This window comes from Danio rerio, chromosome 4, assembly GCF_052040795.2.
Source record: "Danio rerio strain M-AB ecotype USA chromosome 4, GRCz13ab, whole genome shotgun sequence".
Classification (NCBI taxonomy): domain Eukaryota; kingdom Metazoa; phylum Chordata; class Actinopteri; order Cypriniformes; family Danionidae; genus Danio; species Danio rerio.
The window spans coordinates 1,623,812-1,644,679 of NC_141024.2; the positions used below are offsets into that span (position 1 = coordinate 1,623,812).

At 35.4% G+C, this 20,868-nt stretch overlaps 2 protein-coding genes across 9 annotated transcripts in view; one reads left to right on the forward strand and one right to left on the reverse strand.

Moving 5' to 3' along the window:
- The window catches only part of LOC147844582 (uncharacterized), a 70,091-nt gene extending 56,420 nt beyond the window's left edge, over positions 1-13,671 (reverse strand). For 2 of the 5 annotated variants that reach the window (XR_015482346.2, XM_088649924.1), the window contains exons 1-5: positions 13,488-13,671; positions 12,967-13,092; positions 12,411-12,537; positions 11,255-11,428; positions 9,868-9,953 (exon numbers count right to left, since the gene is read on the reverse strand). Coding sequence is in view for 1 of the 5 variants with exons in the window: in XM_088649924.1 (XP_088506050.1) it covers positions 9,868-9,953; positions 11,255-11,428; positions 12,411-12,537; positions 12,967-13,039 (460 nt within the window). In the remaining 4 variants the exon portion in view is untranslated. The remainder of the gene's footprint in view (positions 1-9,867; positions 9,954-11,254; positions 11,429-12,410; positions 12,538-12,966; positions 13,093-13,487) is intronic. The other 3 variants (XR_015482345.2, XR_015482351.2, XR_015482350.2) reach the window with 3 other exon arrangements.
- chrm2a (cholinergic receptor, muscarinic 2a) overlaps positions 1-20,053 on the forward strand; it is a 140,913-nt gene extending 120,860 nt beyond the window's left edge. Inside the window, exons 2-3 of one of the 4 annotated variants that reach the window (XR_015481808.2) lie at positions 15,816-17,965; positions 18,622-19,034. Coding sequence is in view for 2 of the 4 variants with exons in the window: in XM_087246140.2 (XP_087102266.1) it covers positions 15,878-17,365 (1,488 nt within the window). In the remaining 2 variants the exon portion in view is untranslated. 4 annotated transcript variants of the gene reach the window in all.
- Positions 20,054-20,868: the final 815 nt, after the last annotated feature.

The following is a 20,868-nucleotide window of genomic DNA, read 5'->3' on the forward strand; positions in this document are numbered from 1 at the left end:
AGCTTGCTCTACTAACAATAGCGGCAATGGAACGGCGCTGCAACACAACATAAAACTCCCATCTAAAAAAATCACTTCCTGCCCTCCACATGTATTTCGCATGTCATGAATGATGTCATGTGAAACCAACCTATTAATGGTAATACATTTTCCCAAAAAATATGTCAAAATAAGATTTGTCACCAAAAAAATCACTCCATTTGCTAAAACAAAGAGAAAGTTGTGGCCAAATTAACCCTTAAAATCACAGCAGAGTGGATGAAAACATTCCCAACATAACACAAGGGTTAAGTATATTCACTTTGCATGATTAAGCAGCAGGACTGATGCTCACAGGTCAAATCGTGGCTTCAGGTTAACGTTACGGCATGTCAAAATGCAGCGTTTGAGAGCAGCTCACTCCAGGAGGATTCACAGACATTAAGTGTGTTTGTCAGCATGCTGTCATACACTTAAAGTCCAAAGTGACAGCAGCAGATGGAGGACGTCGCAAACACTACTGCAGCCTGTCACACGCAATCAGGCATCAGTGTACGCACACAAACGCTGACTATAAACACTCACATATTCACTAAATATCACAGATTGTTTCCAACAAGCTCGCTGGTAGTCTGCATTTGCAGGCTTGAGTTCAAAGAGCCTTTCTTGGGTTCGTCATTAACCTTTCGGCCTGCCTGTGAACACACACATACACAAACACCTGCTACACACACCTGCTGTGAGTTCACTCGGATATAACCGTGTCCATCTGTGTCAGATAGCAGTAACAGGGTGGAAACCTCACACACAAACAGACTAACAGGATAGTAAACAATAAAAGATGACTTTAATACATCAGTCATTTCCCCCATATAATTTTCTTATATTATTGGAGAGAACAGTATTTGTACTCAGATTTGACAGGTGGATCTTGACTTAAAGTATTTTTTCATTCACTGCTAAAAATGCTTTTATTAATTAGTGTTTTTGCCTTGTTTTTAGAACAAATATCTAAAAAGACTTAAATCAAGAAACATTTTCTAGACAAGCAAAAAAAATCTTTTTTTCAGATTTTTTTTCTCTCAAAATTTTCCAAAGAACAAGGAAAATAATCTACAGAATTGTGCAAAATATTAGTATTTTTCAGAAATGGTTAAATTTGAGGTGGCACAGTGGCGCAGCAGGTAGTGCTGTACCCTCACAGCAAAAAGGTCACTTGTTCGAGCCTCGGCTGAGTCAGCTGGCGTTTCTCTGTGGAGTTTGCATGTTCTCCCCGCGTTCGCGTGGGTTTCCTCCGGGTGCTCTGGTTTCCCCCATAGTCCAAACACATATGGTACAGGTTGAATTGGGTAGGCTGAATTGCCCGTAGTGTATGAGCATGTATGAATAAGTTGACGGTTCATTCCGCTGTGGCGACTCCGGATTAATAAAGGGACTAAGCCGAAAAAAAAAATGAATGAATGAATGAATGGTTCAATTTGAAACCTTGAAAGCAAAATGGAAACCTATTAACAAATATTTACGATTTTAAGTTTAAAGATCAGTGGAATAAAACTCTGGATATAAATGGAAACATTCATTAATTTTCCTTTGGTTTAGTCTCTATTCCAGAGGTCGCCACAGCAGAATGAACCACCAACTATTTCAGCATATGTATTACACAGCAGATGACCTTCCAACCGCAACCCAATACTGGGAAACACCCATGCACACTCACTCACACACATTCTGTTCATTACGGCCAATTTTGCTTACCCAATACACCCATTATGTATGTGTTTTGACTGTGAAGGAAACCCACGCCAAAACGGGAGAACATGCAGAATGAACACAGAAATGCTAACTGGCTCGAACCAGTGACCTTCTTGCTGTGAGGCGACCACTGAGCCACCCCTAAATAAAGAAAAAAATGTCCTAATTTATACTCAGTATTTATTTACTGGGTGTATTTTTGTAGCTAGAGTAAAATAAATTTAGAAATGGAAATGAGGGTAAAATTTGAAAACAATTGCAACAAAAATACACATATTTGTCAAAGTCTATGCTCATGGCTTCCCGCTACATTCATTCTTCCGTGATGGGACCACGTTAATTCCCGCTACAGCTATATTACAGCTTCTCATTCAAAACCTTAAGTTGCTGTTGTTTTTTATAGCAGGTTATAATCACACCAAAACGTATTAAAATGTAAGAGAATTATAACAGAGCAAACTTTTCTGTACTTGTAGTTGTGCTGTTTGTTATTTGTTTAGGCTACATGCTGACAGACTGACAAGGATGCGCGATGTGAGGCCAGCAAACACGATGTAGCTTTCAGTTATGATGAACACAGATTCTATAATTATAGAAAAAGGCACGCAAGAAGTTTTGTGCATGAACAGAAAATCGACACGCAAGCAAAAGAGATTCACTTGCTTGTATTACATGAATGCAATCTCGACTTGTTATAATGCACTTACGACATTTGTCATTGAAATAACACCACAGGTAGTTGGAAGACCTGTGTAAAAGGCCTGTTGGAAAAATCGTAGAGAAACACTGATGTTGTTGCATCAATGCAAGAATGCTGTTGAATTAATATAGGCAAAATAATAAATAAAAAAATTGCACAAAGACCAAAAAAGGTTAATATTTTTCTTTATTTTATCTTTATTTTTTTTCTTTTAATTTATCTTTATTCCAAAAACTTAATATTTATATTAAATTTATATTAAAACATTTTAAATTACTATTATAATTACGGTTAATGTTAGGGATAATATATTTAAAAATTAAATTAATAAATTAAACTTGAATTTTGCATGTTAAAAAAATTGGAAACATGCTCTTGTCAATAAAACAGCGGCACGCACACACACACACACACACATAAAAGCCTGATGTGAATCCGTCCACACCGCTGTCAGCTGCACAGGAAAGACAATCTCTGCACCAGGAGAACTACATCATTAAAATCACATTCAGGAGCCATTCATCCATTTAGAGTGAAATCTCATGCCACTATCTAATCAGAGGCCCCTGCAGTCAATACAGCAGAGACGAGACTCTGGCCCCTGTACTCACTGCAGATTTCTGGATGCTAATGGCACGATTACATCCACAACATAACAACATAATCCAGACCAAGGCCACCGGGGTCCAGTTTGAGACCGGAATGAGTGGAGTCTGAGACCAAACCAGATTTGGAGAAACAAACATTATGAATTCACGAGCTTGTAATTTCATTCATCCTGAACTGACATGGAGATAAACATGTTTGCTGTAAATAGTGACTGCTGGACTAATGCTTTCTGCTGATAAAAACAGACGACGAAATCTCATGAACTTAAAGTCAGACCAAGACAGAACATGATAAACAGTAAATATGATAGTGAAAAACAACTAGCAGGTAAATTTAGTATTTCAATATATAAAGCAATATAATGTATTACAGGTTATATTATATCATATATTATATTTAAATACTAAATTCAATTAAATTTAATATCAATATATAAAGCAGTATAGTAATATTTAAAAAATACAATTGACTTGTAATATATTATATTTAAAATCAAATTCAATTTAATATATTAATATATAAAGCAATAAAAAATACAATTTCCCTGTAATGCATTATAATTAAATACCAAATTCAATGTATTATAACAATATATAAAGCAAAATTATATGAATAAAAAATACAATTTACCTGTAACACTTACCAAATTCAATTTATTATAAAAAATGTATAACAATATAATATTAAAAAATAAAAATGTATCTGTAATACATTACATTACATTAAAATACCAAATTTAACCTATGTAAATATGGAGGAATGCATTATTTAAAAAAACGATTTACCTGTAATACATTATATTTAAATGCCAAATGAATGTATTATATACAAAATATATAACAATATAATTATTTTAAAAACAATTAACCAGTAATATATAATATTTATAGTATTTAAAATCGGAAATTCAATTTAATTAAATATGTCAATATATAAACCAAATTTTTTTAACTATTTGCCTTTAATATATTTTATATTTAAAGAGCAAATTTAATTTATTATAAATATGTAACAATACTACAAAAAACAAAATGTACATGTAAAACATTACATTGCATTACATTAAAATACCAAACACAACTTATTATAAAAATATTAATATTAAATAAAAAATATTACTAAAATATTGAATAAATAAAATTTAATTTATTGTCAATATATAAAGCAATATAATATTAAAAAATATTATTTATCTGCAATACATTATATTTAAATGACTAATTCATTTTAATGTACTATAAAAATAAAGCAAAATAATATTTTTAAAAAAATCTTTACCTGTAATACATTTTTAAATAGCAAATTCAATTTAATGTATCAATATTTAAAGTAATATATTATTTTAAAAATACAATTTACCTCAAATACATTATATTTAACTGACAAATTCAACTTATCAATATATAAAGAAATATACTAATGTTAAAAAATACATTTTACCTGTAATACATTATATTTAAATACCATATTCAACTTACTAATGCCCACCACTTATTCTTAATTAAGTTCAATAAACCCTTTTGTAGTGATTATAATTAACAAACAAGCTGTCATGAAAATTTTAACAAAAAGCTGTCAGCTTATTTAATATAATGCATAATCAATATAATACATAATAATAGAGCAATTCCATGCAAATGTCAATCTTACCATGAAAAAAAAAACATTTTTTCCCATAATGGCGAAACCCTTTCTAGGTTTTGGTCCCACTTTACATTAAGTGTCCTTAACTACTATGTACTTGCATCAAAAAATAAATACAATGTACTTAGTTTTTATAATGTATTTGAGAACACTTGTGTTGCTTTTGAGTTGGGATAGGGGTTGGGTTATGGACAGGTTTGGTGGCATGGGTAGGTTTAAGGGTGGGTTAAGGTGTAAGGGATGGTCAACAGTGTATTTACAAATGTAATTACAAAGGTTAATTACAGATGTAATTACATACATGTATTTAATCAAGCATAAGTACACAGTATATACATGTATTTACATAATAAGTACATTGTAATGAACTATTAATTTCTGTGTAAGTACATATTAGTTAAGGCCACTTAATATAAAGTGGGACCTGTTTTTTGCTTAGGCTTGTAAATTACAGTACTGCAAAAATACTCAAACATGTCTCTGTCAGTGTTTTCAAACAATTATATTTGATTTACCAAAGTCACACAAGTGGCATTTTTACATCTGTCACATCCATAACAGAGCTTTTTCTTCAAAATTGTATAAATAAAATCAAGAGATCAATCATGTTTGCTCAATAGAGAGCCAACTCTTATCCTTTTGATTAACATTGTTTCTTGTGGGTTGTGCAGTTTAATTCACAGAAAATCTACAAAGTATGTTGTATACTGTAAACTCACAGACTTTTTTTGGTCACATCCATAACGCATGTTTATTTTCCTCATTTAAAAATATTTAAATGTTTACAGATTGATCTTTTTCTGATCCCATAACTTTGTAGTGAGCTGTTTTAGAAAATATAAACCTGCTTCAATATAACTTTATATAATATATCTCTGTCAATTTATGTTTTAAGACTTTACTGCAAATGTCACATAACGTTGTAATTGCTCACTGCATAATCATTATGATTTCCTTGTGCAGCCTTGAGCAATACGATCAGCTGTTTTTTTGTTAGTTTTTTGCTGTTTTTGCAGCAGAACTGTGTTGATGCGGTCCAGAGAGCATTAATCCAGACAAACACTAGAGCTGATCTATTATACAGGTCAGGACGGCCGCTGTGCATTGACTATTTATGTAAATATATGCATCTGTGGTCATACGCTGAGATTTATCACAATGGCTGCACTGCGGACACAACCCGGGCTCTGAACAGAAGAAAACAGTAAGCAAAGCACAGAAAAGGGGAAAGAGAAAGGGGCAAAAGTTGGAGATCAGTCCTCTGTGTGTCCCATAGTGCACAGGCAATTTTCAGCTCTACTGAGCCAATTCCACGACGACTGAAGTCCGAAAGGCTGACCAAACTTATTCATAAAGCCAAACCCCTGCATTCTGTCATTCAAACACAAGGCTTTCGCTGGCGCAAATTTAGAGCGAAGATCAGAGAAGTCCATTAGTAAGCAGCGGTGGGATGTGAATGCATGCAGGAATAATTCTGGGACCGAATGAGGGCAGTTTGTCATTATAAAACAAAATTTTTACGTATAGTTTTGTTTCTATATATGTATGTGTGTGTGTGTGTGTCACACATATTTAATACACACACATACAGTTTAAGTCAGAATTATCACCCCTCCTGAATTATTAGCCCCCACCCTGTATATTTATTTCCCCCAATTTCTGTTTAAGACATTTCTAAATACATTTAATAACTCATTTTTGACTAATTAGATATTTTTCAACGTATTAGTACTCAGTTTAAAGAGCCATTTAAAAGTTTAACTATGTTAAAATTAGGGTGCAAATCATTGTATAACGATGGTTTGTTCTGTAGACAATCCAAAACAAATATTAAGCGGGTTATTATTGACCTTAAAATGATTTTTAAAAATTATAAACTGCTTTTATTCTAGCCGAAATAAAACAAATAAGACTTTCTCCTATTATATGAAATAGCTATTATATGAAATACTGTGAAATATTTCTTTCTCTGTAAAACATAATTTGGGAAATAATTGAAAAAGACAATTCATAGGAGGGTGAATAATTCTGACTTTCAACTGTTTATTATGTCAATACAAACTTGGATGCGAATGCTCAGCACTATTATTAGCTTTTCTGAATTTATATCTTATGTTGTAATGAAATAATTTTTCACTCAATGTCCCTATTAGGGCTGCACAATATTGGAAAGAAGTGATCTTGTGGTATTTTGTTTGGTTGCAATAAATAATGTGATATTGATAGTTTCACAAGATAGTTTGAATAGCCCTATTTGATGATTTTCTGATTAGTCTGATAGTATTCAGCTAGAGAAATTGAAAAATTCCAAATGCAAAAAATGCTTTTCTTACTTTGCTTTGTCTCGATTCTAGTGCAAATATTTTAAAAAGCAAGTAAAATATTGTTTTGCTTCCTTCAGAAGAAATAAATCAAAATTAAGGGTAATTCCTTAAAACGAGCAAAATTAAATTGTTGTAAGTGAAATGATTTTGATTTCGCTTTGAAATGTAGATATTTAGACTAGAAACAATACAAAAATATATATTGTTTTTGCATAAATCATTTATATATACAGTAATTAAACAGAATTCTGCATTCTGTATTCCTGCTCAGCTATAATTCAGACTCAACATTGCATATCTTGTGATGTGACTATTGCGGAAGTGCACATTGCGATATCGATGCTGAAACGATATATTGTGCAGCCCTAGTCCCTATTTAGTTAGAAGATGTAATTGTTATTATTAGATTAGTGATTTGTATAACATATAAACTACATTACTATACTTTTAAAAATATATATAATAGCAATTATATTAAGTAACTGTTATTAAGTTACCTTACCATTAAAAGTAATCCTTTACTGTCTTAAAATTCTCAGCAGATTTATTTAATACTGTAACTTTGTGTGCACCCAAAACAATTCCTAAAAATCATATTCATAAAGCCAAACTCCTGCGTTCTGTCATTCAAACACAAGGCTTCCTTTGGCACAAATTTGGACCGGAGATCAAAAAGTCCATTAGTAAGCAGCGGTGGGATGTGAATGCATGCAGGAATAATTCTGAGACCAAATGAGGGCAGTTTGTCATTATAAAGCAAACAGCCGGCCTCTGAAAAAAGCGAATATATGGACGCTTAATGACTCCAATGCATTCCATTACACCTGATTAGTCAAGCAGGCCTGAGCTTTTATGACTCCAAAAGCCGAATATCACACATATGCTGAATGAAACGAGCCCTGAAAACACAGCCTGAAGAGGAGAGCACTTAAATGCAGATAAAAGCCAGAGAACTGGGTGAATCCTCAGATATGTTGGGTAAGTGACTTCAAAAAAGTAATTCTAAACTAATTGCATAATTAAAACTGTATTTAAATTATTTTACTAATTATTTTGTCTAAAAAATAATATGATTACTTGACTCTATACTATTTAAAATCCCAACACATAGAGATTAATCTTTTAACTATTTACATTCGAGTAAAACAGGGCCACTTATCTTTATTTAAAAATGTAATACATACGAAAAATTAAACACATGCATCAAAACAAAATGTAATTACACTGTTTTTCACACTTGTAATATCACATTAATTTCTTACTCGATTTCTTACTAGTTTCTATTTCTTTAGCATATGCAACTGTCAAATATATGAATTATGAATTATGCAATATGTATATAAGTTTAGGGTCAGGTTTTTTCATGTTTTTTTTTAAGAAAATTCTTCTGTTCATCAAGGCAGCATTTATTAAATGTAGAAAATAAAATTGTTCGATGGTTAAATAATTGTTAAAATATTGTATCTTATTGTATGTAGTTTCAAATGACATTATATCAAGTCATGCTTCTATTACTATTACCATTAATAATAATAATATTATTAATAATAGTAATTAATATTAGGAGTACTTTCTGAAGAATCATGTGAAGAAAATTCATCTTTAAAAAATCACAGAAGTAAATTATCTATATTTAATGAATTAAATTATTATCTAGTTTTGAACAGTTATTTTATGCTGTAATAACATTTCACAATTTGTACTGTATTTTTGATTAATAAATACAACCTTGGTGAGCAGAAAGAGTTTTATTTAAAACATTTAAAAATAATACTGACCCCAAACCTTTGACAAGTAGTGTAGTTTATTTAGTTAGAAAAACAATTATTAACATTTGTGTAACAAAGAATTCAACTACAATCCTTTTCTTTATTTATATAAAACCTTATATATATATATATATATATATATATATATATATATATATATATATATATATATATATATATATACAAACGCACACACACAATACAATATCTATGCCAATTATATTAAGTAAATTACACTTATTTAATATAATTGCTTTACTTATCGAATATATTTTCAAAAATCCTACATGAATAAAGAGGAGCAGTTTAATTATATTTTTACCTAAAAAATTTTCTAAAAATTAATTAAAATTTGAAAGTTATCCTTTATTTTCCAACTTAAAGTTTTCAAATTTTGGTTAATACAGTAGTTAATATAGTAATTAGTTAATTTATAATTAATTAAACTCAATACTGTTCGTAAAATGTTTACTTTGACAGAAAAATTGCTTAAAAAAATGCAGATGGCAAGCAGTGTTTCTGCAGGCTTCACCAAGTCAAATTAAAGACTTTTTAAGACATTTAAACACCATCGAGAATCAAATTTTAGACTTATATAGGGCTGAACTAATAAACATGAATTCTAGTTAGTTATTTCTCAGCCACATATTTAAAATAACATGTCAAAACAAGTAGACCCTAGCTGTATAAATAATAATAAAAAAACTATTTAAAAATAAAAAATTAAACCAAATGTATGCACAACAAACTGTTATAGTTTTAATTACAGTTAAAGGTTTTATTGAAATGTATTGTTGGTGATTGGATGTGTTGAATTAATTGGGTAGCTTTACATAAACACATGACAATTAAGACCTGCTTAAAATTATTCAAGACCTACAAGACAATATTTCAGTGAATTTAAGACTTCTTAAGGCCTAAAAGTTTAATTTAAAAGATTTTGAGACCTTTTAATAACCTGTGAACACCCTGCAAACAGAATGTTGAATTTAATGTTGAAGTTTTTTAATGTTTTTAAACTATTATCTCTAATAATCTTTCTTTATTAGTTTGAAAAATCAGTTTTTACTGTGTAAAATGCTAAATATACCTGTAACTTCAGGGTCAAATTTGAAGCAGCACCAAAAGCCTCCTTCATGGATGAAGTGATCCCAGAATGCACTGCAACCCACACTACTGGCAGAAACAATTGTTTAAAATTAGTGTTTTGTATAGAACATGATTACAAAAAATATACAGATATGCAAATCTATACAGTATATACATTTTAGATTTATTAAATTGTACACATTTGTAAATTATATTTTATTCAGTTGTAAGTTTTGCAGTTATTAAAAATGATGAGACGTCTCAAAGCTCTAGTTTTAATTAGCACGCACTAGAAGGCTGCTGACTATATAGACAGCATGCAGGGCACTGGAACAGAGCCATAGCAGTGTGTGTGTGTATGCACTGGAGGGCAGAAAGCCTGTAGCGGCAGTGATGTGTCGTGTTGCGGTTATTGACTCCTCCCCGCAGACACAGTGGCCTCGTCTGCATTGTTGCCGTCTGCCTCTTAAAAACACAGATTGCTGGACATGAGCGTTTTTATAGGGATTAGTTTGGCTTAGTGCCGTAGCTAACGCCATGATTAAGGCTTTCTGGCACTGTAGATAAGTGAATTCTCTCTGGTTATTCAGCGGCTGTTCAGGGGGAAACGCAGCAAATAAGGCAGCATTTTAATGGAGAAAAACAGAATGAACCGTCGCTCTGTAAGACTGATAACCTCTTCCCTCTAATCACCATTACCGGACTCGTATCTATCCACATTCACAGAGAGAGAGAGAAAGAGAGGCAGAGGGAGAGAGACAGACAAGCATTAGGTTAATTTTGCCCCCAGGCGCTCATATGGGAACCGTTCCTTTCTCTAATCCTGATTTTTAATACAAAGAGGAAAGGCACGACTGAGCCAGAAGCAGGAGATTAAACTGACAGTCCCAATTTGTCGTTTTTTCTGATATCTTCAGTCTAAAGGATCAAACCGCTGTAAGGTTACAGAAGCAACTCTGAATTCATACAACCTGTTGTGTGCAGTCATCCATGATGCACAAATGTCAGCGCTTTCTATTTTAGGGACCATTAAGATATTTTGCCTCAGACATTATTTTCTTGACTAGGAAAAAAAATGTCCTCCTAGCTGCAACTTACAGCAAAACATGAAGAAATTATGCATAACTATTACAACATTTAACAACAATACACACACATTTATATTATATATATATATATATATATATATATATATATATATATCATGGTTTCCGGTATATTCATTCTTCCATGGCTTAGTCCCTTTATTAATCTGGGGTCGCCACAGCAGAATGAACCGCCAACTTATCCAGCATATGTTTTACTCAGCGAATGTCCATCCAGCTAAAACCCATCACTGGGAAATATCCTTACACACTCATTCACACACATACATTACGGACACTTACCCAATTCCCCTATAGCCCTTGTGTTTGGACTGTGTGGGAAACCGGAGCACCCAGAGGAAACCCATGCCAACACCGACAGAACATGCAAACTCCACACAGAAAGCCAACTGACCAGGCAAAAGCTCGAACCAGAAACCTTCTTGCTTCATGCTATTCACTGCACCACCGTGACACCTGTTACAATAATATAAATGGTAAATTTGCATTGAATAAAAAAGCTTTTGCAACACACAGCTACTTTTATTCTGACACAGGTACACATTGCATTACTAAAAGTTCCAAATAAAACTTTCAATTATGCATTTGTAATCTTGTAACTAGTCGAAAGTGCATTACCTGACATTAATAAATGCTTTGCAAGTATTTTTCAGCTAGTTCATACTAATCCAGTCGACTCATGTTATCAAAGAAACATAAATGTCCTGTTTTGTGCAAAATATATTCACAAGTTAGTCTCCTTTCAGGCTGAAATGATGTAACCTGGACGTGTTTTCATGAGATTTAACAATACAGTCTATAGAGAACTTCTGTAATGCTGTGCTTGTGCTGTAAACACGCCAGAAACCAAATACGGCGAGCTGAAAACACATTATAAAACATTCAATCCCCAGAGAAGGGTATAAGTCAACTCCAGAACCTTTCTAAGAGCCACAAACAGCTCTTGACAGTGTATACATAAAGCGAGAGTGAAGCAAGGAGCCGGTGTAATAATTGAATGCTGGAGATGGATCAGACAAGCGCCTGTGCTGTTGACTTTAAAGCAGAAGTTGAAAGCTACGAATGCTTTCAAGTTCAAGCAGTGCTTAAAATTTCTCTTTCACTTCATTTCACACGTTTCATTATTCACATTAGCTGAAATCATACCCTTCACATTTTAATTGACGTGAAGGCACTCTAACAAGATTTATACGATTTACGAGTGTGTGATCATTGAAAATGTCCAAAATGCTCGGTTTCTGTGTTCATTTGCGATATTGAATGACTACTAATTTAAACTAGCCCTCCGTTTCCATGGATACTAACCAGATTAAGTCATATTTCATGATATGTGTGACTTGAATATGAGTTTCTGCCTTTCAAACCAAGACATCCCAGTGAAGTTTTGACGGACTGTGTGTGAAATACACAGCTGGAAAGTATTAAAACACATACTTACAGTAATAAATACTTAAGTACAAAGCTGAAGCTGCAAAATACGCCGCTTTTCAGGAAAGATCCATGAATTTGACGAGCTCCCCTCAGGTGGACGCCGTCTTCTGTCCGCTGAATCACCTCATCACTTTCTGTTAACAAGAAAATATGTCCTCACCGGCTTTGTAATGCCATTTATATGTTTGTTTTTAACAATAACATCAATATTATCACGCCACAAGCTTATCGTGAGGTAAACTTTAGTTACCTCAGGTAGTTCGCGCGGTTTCTCCGGACGCGGAGCCGCGCTGATTGTTTCAGTGACAAAATAATATAGCATAAGCATATATTTAAATACATTTTATTATTTCTAACATTGAGTATCTAAACATTAATGCAACACTTAACATTAAATTGAAAAAATAACTTATTTAAATAGCAATACAAATTAAAGACTTTGCAGCATCTTGACAGGAAATGTTCACTTAAATTTAACGTTACCTCACAGATGGAAAGTAGTAAGAAAAACGCACTTACTGTAATAATTTCTCATACATAAAATATATTAAAAATACACTTACTGTAATAATTACTGCCATGGAGAGCTGGAGCCGTAAAATATACCTCTTTTCGGGAAATATCCAGGAATTTCATGAGTTCCCTCAGGTGAACACGGTCTTCAGTCCGCCGAATTACCTCACTGCCTTCTGTTAACAAGAATTAGATGTCCTCACCGTGTAAATTTTGTAGTTTATAGGGTTATTTTTCAATTTAAAATACATATTATTCTGTCACAAACTTATCATGAGGTAAACTCAATGTTAATTACCTGACGCGCTTCCCGCCGATCCATCTGACGGGAGCGCGCGTCGTTGTTTCAGTGCGAAAATAATATAATTATATACATTTAATTATCTAAATATGTACTACATCGAGTATAGAAACAGTATTTCAGCATTTATCGTTAAATTTAACAAACGAAGTATTTAGACGTCAATAAAAAACCGAACAAGCGAGCAATGACACTGACACGGCCACACGGCAAATTTTTCACCTAACGTTAATTTCTTCACAGCTGGGAAGTATTAAAGCACACACTTACTGTAATAATTACCGTCGAACAAAGCTGGAGCCGGAAACCGGGTTCATTTAGCTACTTATTCGATAATATTTATTTTTCCAAACCAAAATATTTACCACAGAGCTTACGGTGAAGTAAACTCATAAGGTTATGGCTCACTTTACTTGAGGCGCTCACTTCGCGCTGATTCTCCGGCCGGAAGCTCTCTGTTCTTTCGGCGCGAAAATAATCTATTTATTTTTTAAATATTATTTTCACATTTAAATAAATCAGGAATTTAAAGTATTTCAGCAATTAACATTAAACGGAATAAAATAAATATTTAAATTGTAACAAAAATGAAACAATGACTTTCGCTGTAACGTATTAAATATTACATTTTAGCAAATTCTTAACTAATAATGATTTTCACTACTTGTTTAAATGTCTTTTAAAACGTGACAAAATGGTACAATGATGTCTTTAGTCATTTTTTATTATTATTATTATTTGTTTTATATATTTCTATAGGCTAAAGATTTCATGATTTTGTACTTCAATTTAAGTACACAAATAAAACATTTTCTTGTAAACAAAATTTAGTTTTTACTCATTTTATTTCAGTTCATTCTATTTTAGGCCTACTGCAAGGTTTTTGTTATCTATATTACCAGCCTGCCACAGTACAATGCAGATTGTTAATGATGGCTACAGAAATGAAATATAATATGCAAATATATAATATATATGAAATATGAAACCAATACACCTCAGAGGAAAACCACACCAACATGCAAACTTCACACAGAAATGCCAACTGACCCACCCGGGGCTCAAACCAGCAAACTTCTAGCTGTGAGGTGACATCGCTACTCACTGCGCCACCGTGCCGCCCTAATAAAAATATTAATTCATTCATTCATTTTCTTTTCGGCTTAGTCCCTTTAATTATCATCAGTAATAATTCATTTAACAATAATAATGATGTAGATATTCACGATTTTTCTAGCCTCTCTTGTAAAAAAAAAAAAAAAAAAAAATATATATATATATATATATATATATATATATATATATATATATATACACATTTAAAAATTCATGGATGACAAATAGCCAAATTAGTACTCAATTTAATTTTAATATGGTCTGCTTTTGGTGCTTCATGGTCATTTTTTGTTTCAAGAAAAAGGTCCAGAGACTTCCGGTATGCCTCGTGGAGACTAGACGCAGGTGGAAGTCACTCCGTGAACATTCGTGTATTTTTTCTATTAATCTCAGGTATCTTTGTCTTAAATATGTAAAATAAGCAACTCTCCATCACATCTAAATGTAAAAATGCCAAAACCGGGTAAATCAGGACGAAATATCGCTGAAATGTTGGCTGAAAGAGGAGGCGAGTAAGCCGTTGACGCCTCGCCGAGGGAGGATGAGCTAACACCTGCTTCTCTGAAGGAGATAATTACGACCACTATTCGCACGGAAGTGTCAACATTACGAACTGAATTCTTATCTGAGCTTCGTTCTGCCATGTCCACGCTGCAATCAACCCTTTCACTACAAGCTCAGAAGATTGTGGATATTGAAACCGCACTTAAGAAAAAGGTCCAAAATTTTGAATAAAAGTTGCTTGTAAAATGTTTTCTCAATTTAAAAACAATTCAGTAGCGAAAGTCAGATTATAAAATTAAAATATTTGTTAGCATTGACCCAAACCGATTAGCTGAAGTCCTGCCTAAGTGTCAGCCAAAGGATTCCGCTCGGTCATAAAGCCTTTCCATTCATTCGTTCATTCATTCATTTTCTTTTCGGCTTAGTCCCCTTATTAATCTGGGGTTGCCACAGCAGAATGAACCGCCAACTTATCCAGCACATTATTACGCAGCTGATGCCAGACGCAACCCATCCCTGGGAAACATCCACACACACTCATTCACACTCGTACACTACGGAGAATTTAGCTTGCCCAATTCACCTGTACTGCATTTGTTTGGACTGTGGGGGAAACCGGAGCACCCGGAGGACACCCAAGCGAACGCAGGGAGAACATGCAAACTCCACACAGAAACACCACAGACCCAGCCGAGGCTCGAATCAGCAACCTTCTTGGTGTGAGGCGACAGTATTACCTACTGCGCCACTGCGTCGCCCCATAAAGCCTTTTTTGATGGGTTGTTTTCACTATTTATGATGGCATCGCAGTCAAAATAGGACAAATGAGCTCATGTAGTGACAAATTCTGGACATGGTGAGGGGTGGGTCTTTTAAACCACCTGAACCCCCCCTGGCTACAGGCCAGTATGTAGCAGAATAACAATAAAGCTTGACTTGACTAATACAAAAATCTCTCTCTCTCTTTCCTCTGTGTAGGTTTCAGAAGTCACACGTCCTGCCCATAGCGATCTGAGTGGCTGTACCTGAGCGAGCTCACCATGGATACAATAAACTTCACCTTCTGGAATGCCTCAGACGGCAACGAGACCATGGAGACGGCGGACGAGAGTCCCTATAAGACAGTGGAGGTGGTGTTCATTGTACTGGTGGCCGGATCGCTGAGTCTGGTGACTGTGATCGGGAACATCCTAGTCATGCTCTCCATCAAGGTAAACCGGAGTCTGCAGACCGTCAACAACTACTTTCTGTTCAGCCTGGCCTGCGCTGACCTCATCATTGGCCTTTGCTCCATGAACTTATACACAGTCTATATTGTAATCGGATATTGGCCACTAGGCCCGGTTGTGTGTGATTTGTGGTTGGCGCTGGATTATGTGGTTAGCAATGCCTCAGTGATGAACTTGCTGATTATCAGCTTCGATAGGTACTTTTGTGTCACCAAGCCACTCAGCTACCCAGTCAAGAGGACCACGAAGATGGCAGGAATGATGATTGCAGCGGCATGGGTGCTGTCGTTCATCCTTTGGGCTCCAGCCATCCTGTTCTGGCAGTTTATCGTCGGCGGGCGCACGGTGCCAGAGAAGGAGTGCTACATTCAGTTCTTCTCCAATGCCGCGGTTACTTTTGGCACAGCCATCGCTGCTTTCTACCTGCCCGTCATCATCATGATGGTGCTCTACTGGCAGGTTTCCCGCGCCAGCAAGAGTCGTGTCAAGAAAGACAACCGCAAGCCATCAGGCGGCAACCTTGATGTAGCCTCGTCCAATCAGATCCGTGAAAACTCAGCCAACAAACCCACCAACAACAACCTGACAGCTGAAGAAACAGATCGAGGACAGACCCAGCTAACAGACGACACTATTAACCAGCACGATGCCAAGCTACAGAACGGCAAAGCGCCATCTACGGCGAGCGGGGAAGCGGAAGAAGCAGGACAAGCCAACTGCATTCCCGCAGAGGAGAAGGAAAGCTCTAATGACTCCACTTCAGGAAGTGGTGCAGTAACCAATCAAAAAGAAGAGGCGGCGCCACCCTCGTCAGCAGCAGCCAATGACAGCCAGACTTCAACAAGGCACCGCGCCAAAGCTGGCGGATCCAAACTAACATGCATCAAGATCATCACCAAATCACCAAAAGGAGATTGTTACGCGCCTTCAAATGCGACGGTGGAGATCGTGCCGGCAGTGGAAAGGCAGAACCACGTGGCGAGAAAGATCGTGAAGATGACCAAACAGCCGCCCAAAAAGAAAAAAGCCCCGTCCTCCAGGGAAAAGAAGGTGACGCGCACTATCATGGCCATCCTGGTGGCGTTCGTGGCTACTTGGACGCCTTACAACGTGATGGTGCTGATCAACACCTTCTGCTCCAGCTGCATCCCCAACACGGTGTGGACCATCGGATACTGGCTCTGCTACATCAACAGCACCATCAACCCGGCCTGCTACGCCCTGTGCAACATCACCTTCAAAAAGACCTTCAAACAGCTGCTGCTCTGCCAGTACAAGAACATTCGCTCCACCCGATGAGTGGCGGCGTATGTGTGTGAGTGTGTGCATGTGGTAGATTGTGTTCTGGTGACGCAGGTCTATGCGTGTGGATGTGTGAGCAATTATAAAACAGAGATTGGCCCATTGACATCATCACCTAAAGTTCTGCAAATACTCAAATTCTGGCGCTGCAAATCAGACTGCGGTACACACTTTACCATATCTAAAGGGATAGTTCATGCAATCATGTCATCATTTAGTCATCAATTCAATTCAAATGTATTTGTATAGTGCTTTTCACTATAATTCAGCTGCACAAAAGGTGCACATTACTGCATTACAATCAAAATCAGAAGAGTCTAAGTTGAGTTAAGTCACTCAGCCTTCACTGGTGTTAAACCTATTTGAGTTTCTACTTGATTTGAGCTTTGACATGGGCATGAGAATTAACAGAAATCTCACATGCTGAGAATGATATACAGTAGTCGACATTTGAAGTGAATCAAAAGTGTCTTTGACAATTGTCCTAGGACAAGAATGGGAGCTGTTCAATAGTTTAAGGACAATTTAGTTACACAGTAAAATCTTCAGAGTAAAATTTACTCAGTTCAGAGAACATTTGGTCCCTCTCTAAATTGAGTAAAATTTACTCAGCAGCAGAGTTAACGTTAATGAGACAATGATGGGGTTGATTAAGGGATGATTGAGGACTGATGATGAACACCCGCTGTTAATAAGCAGAAACAGAGAACAGAAACACAAAACTACATCTACCTTCAGTCATAGCCGTACATAAAATAAACTAAATAAAACACATCAAATCTCTCAAAATCTCAGCATAGGATCATTAAGGAACTCCACAAACAGCAGCTTTACTTATTAACAACCTGTTTGGTTTGGATCCTGTATTGATTGTAAGAATCAATACAGGATCAGTCAACTTGATCACTTGTTCTTTCTTTATACTTGTCATAGCAAGCACAGAAAAATTTACATTAGAAATCGAGTCCAAGGAAATCTACCACTTTTCTCCACGATGGTGACATCAGGGGAAAAAAGACATGTTTTTTTTTTTTTGTAAAATGTAAATAACTAAAACAGTTAATTCTCAATAAATCTCATATGGACTTTTGTGAACATCTGACAGAAATAAAGTCAATCAGGTAAGCAATGTGCAAAGCTGCTGCTGCTTCTCTTCTGTTTCTGCTTATTAACAGCAGGTGTTCATCATCAGTCCTCAATCATCCCTTAATCAACCCCATCATTGTCTCATTAACTTTAACTCTGCTGCTGAGTAAATTTTGCTCAATTTAGAAAGGGACCAAATGTTCTCTGAACTGACTAAATTTTACTCTGAGGATTTTACTTATTTTTAGGGGATTTTCCCCTTTAATTGGAAAGGACAGTAGAGATTGCAAACAGGAAAGTATTGGGAGCAGAGAGAGGGGAAGGGTCGGCAAATGGCCTTGAGTCGGGAATTGAACTCAGGTCACCATGAGCACCATGGTGCTATATGTCTGCACACTTAGGCCATTGTGCAGATGTTTAACCCTCTACGACATGCATTATGATAAATCTATTTTAAAATATATATTGAATGTTTTTCTTTTCTTAAAATGGCTTAACTTGAAGTGCCGTAAAAAAAAAACAATTTGGAAAATTGTATTAATTAAAGGTACTTTATGAAATAAAGTAACGTTCAACAGTGCATCTAACTGAGAAATTTCACATTTAAAACTTTCCTTATAATTAATAATTTTGTTGTTTGAAATGATTTAGTGAGGCAGTGGCGCAGTAGGTAGTGCTGTCGCCTCACAGCAAGAAGGTCGCTGGGTCTAACCTCGGCTCAGTTGGCGTTTCTGTGTGGAGTTTGCATGTTCTCCCTGCCTTCGTGTGGGTTTCCTCCAGGTGCTCCGGTTTCCCCCACAGTCCAAACACATGCGGTACAAGTGAATTGGGTAGGCTAAATTGTCCGTAGTGTATGAGTGTGTATGTATGTGTGTGTGTGGATGTTTCCCAGAGATGGGTTGTGGCTGGAAGGGCATCCGCTGCGTAAAACTTGCTGGATAAGTTGGCGGTTCATTCCACTGTGGCGACCCCAGATTAATAAAGGGACTAAGCCGCCAAAAAAATGAATGAATGAATATTGTAATATCATGTATACAACATACAGTAAATATAAATATTTTCTCCAGTAAATATTATTACAAATAAACAACAAGTCTAATAGATCCAGATACATCAGAACAGTGTAGCTACTTGCTAACAATGCTTATATATAGTATACTATACACTATACTACACTACACTGTTCCCTGTATTCATATCTATTCAAAAGTAGCATTGCCATTAAAAATAGATTTTGTCCATAATGCAAATGTCATTAACATACAAGTAATCAACATTATATTACTAGAATTCATGTTGTTATTGTTACAACTTAAAAGTTCACAGCTGACCTTGCTAGCTTGCTAACCCATTGCAATATTGCATGTTCCACTATTGCACATTTGGTAACACACACATTTGATCGATTTGCAAAAAACTAATTTGATAAAAACCTTTTTGAGTTGTGAATATGTCATCATATCTTACTGGAGGTGATGTCTCAGATTTTGTGTGTGGATCTGACATAATTTGATCCTTTGTTTTTATTGACGTTTACATTTGCATTCAGCAACTACTCATAATAAACTCTGCCAGAAATCGCGCTACAGAAAAACACAGCATGTCATGAGACTTAACCAAAGCTCATCTATGGCTCCTCTAAGGTCTTCTCTTTCCAACAAAAACAATAATGTTGGTCTTAAAGAAGCAGTGGCAGAGAAATGAACATAAGGATCATGTTGCCATATGGTGACACCGTGCAGTATAGGGTTAAGGACAATTCTGATGAAAGGTGATGATCCGCTTTTAATGTTGACTACTGTATATCACAGTATAGTAGCATTTCTGTAAATTCAATCAATTATACTCACATTTATTATGCTATCTTCTACTGCAGCTAAAGGAAAAGTCCAGTATATACTTTTAAATGTGCTCATATATATATATATATTTATCCCTTTATTTAGAACTCATGGGATAAATTAAAGATTTGGCAATATTCATTCATTCATTTTCTTGTCGGCTTAGTCCCTTTATTAATCCGGGGTCACCACAGCGGTATGAACCGCCAACTTATCCAGCAAGTTTTTACACAGCGGATGCCCTTCCAGCCGCAACCCATCTCTGGGAAACATCCACACACACACTCATACACTACGAACAATTTAGCCTACCCAGTTTACTTTTACCGCATGTGTTTGGACTGTGGGGGAAGCCGGAGCACCCGGAGGAAACCCACGCGAAGGCAGGGAGAACATGCAAACTCCACACAGAAATGCCAGCTGAGCTGAGGATCGAACCAGCGACCCAGCGACCTTCTTGCTGTGAGGCAACAGCACTACCTACTCCGCCACTGCCTCGCCGATTAAAATATTAAAATATTATTAAAATAAAAATTTTACTAACATGTAAAACACTTTTTAATAACTAGTACA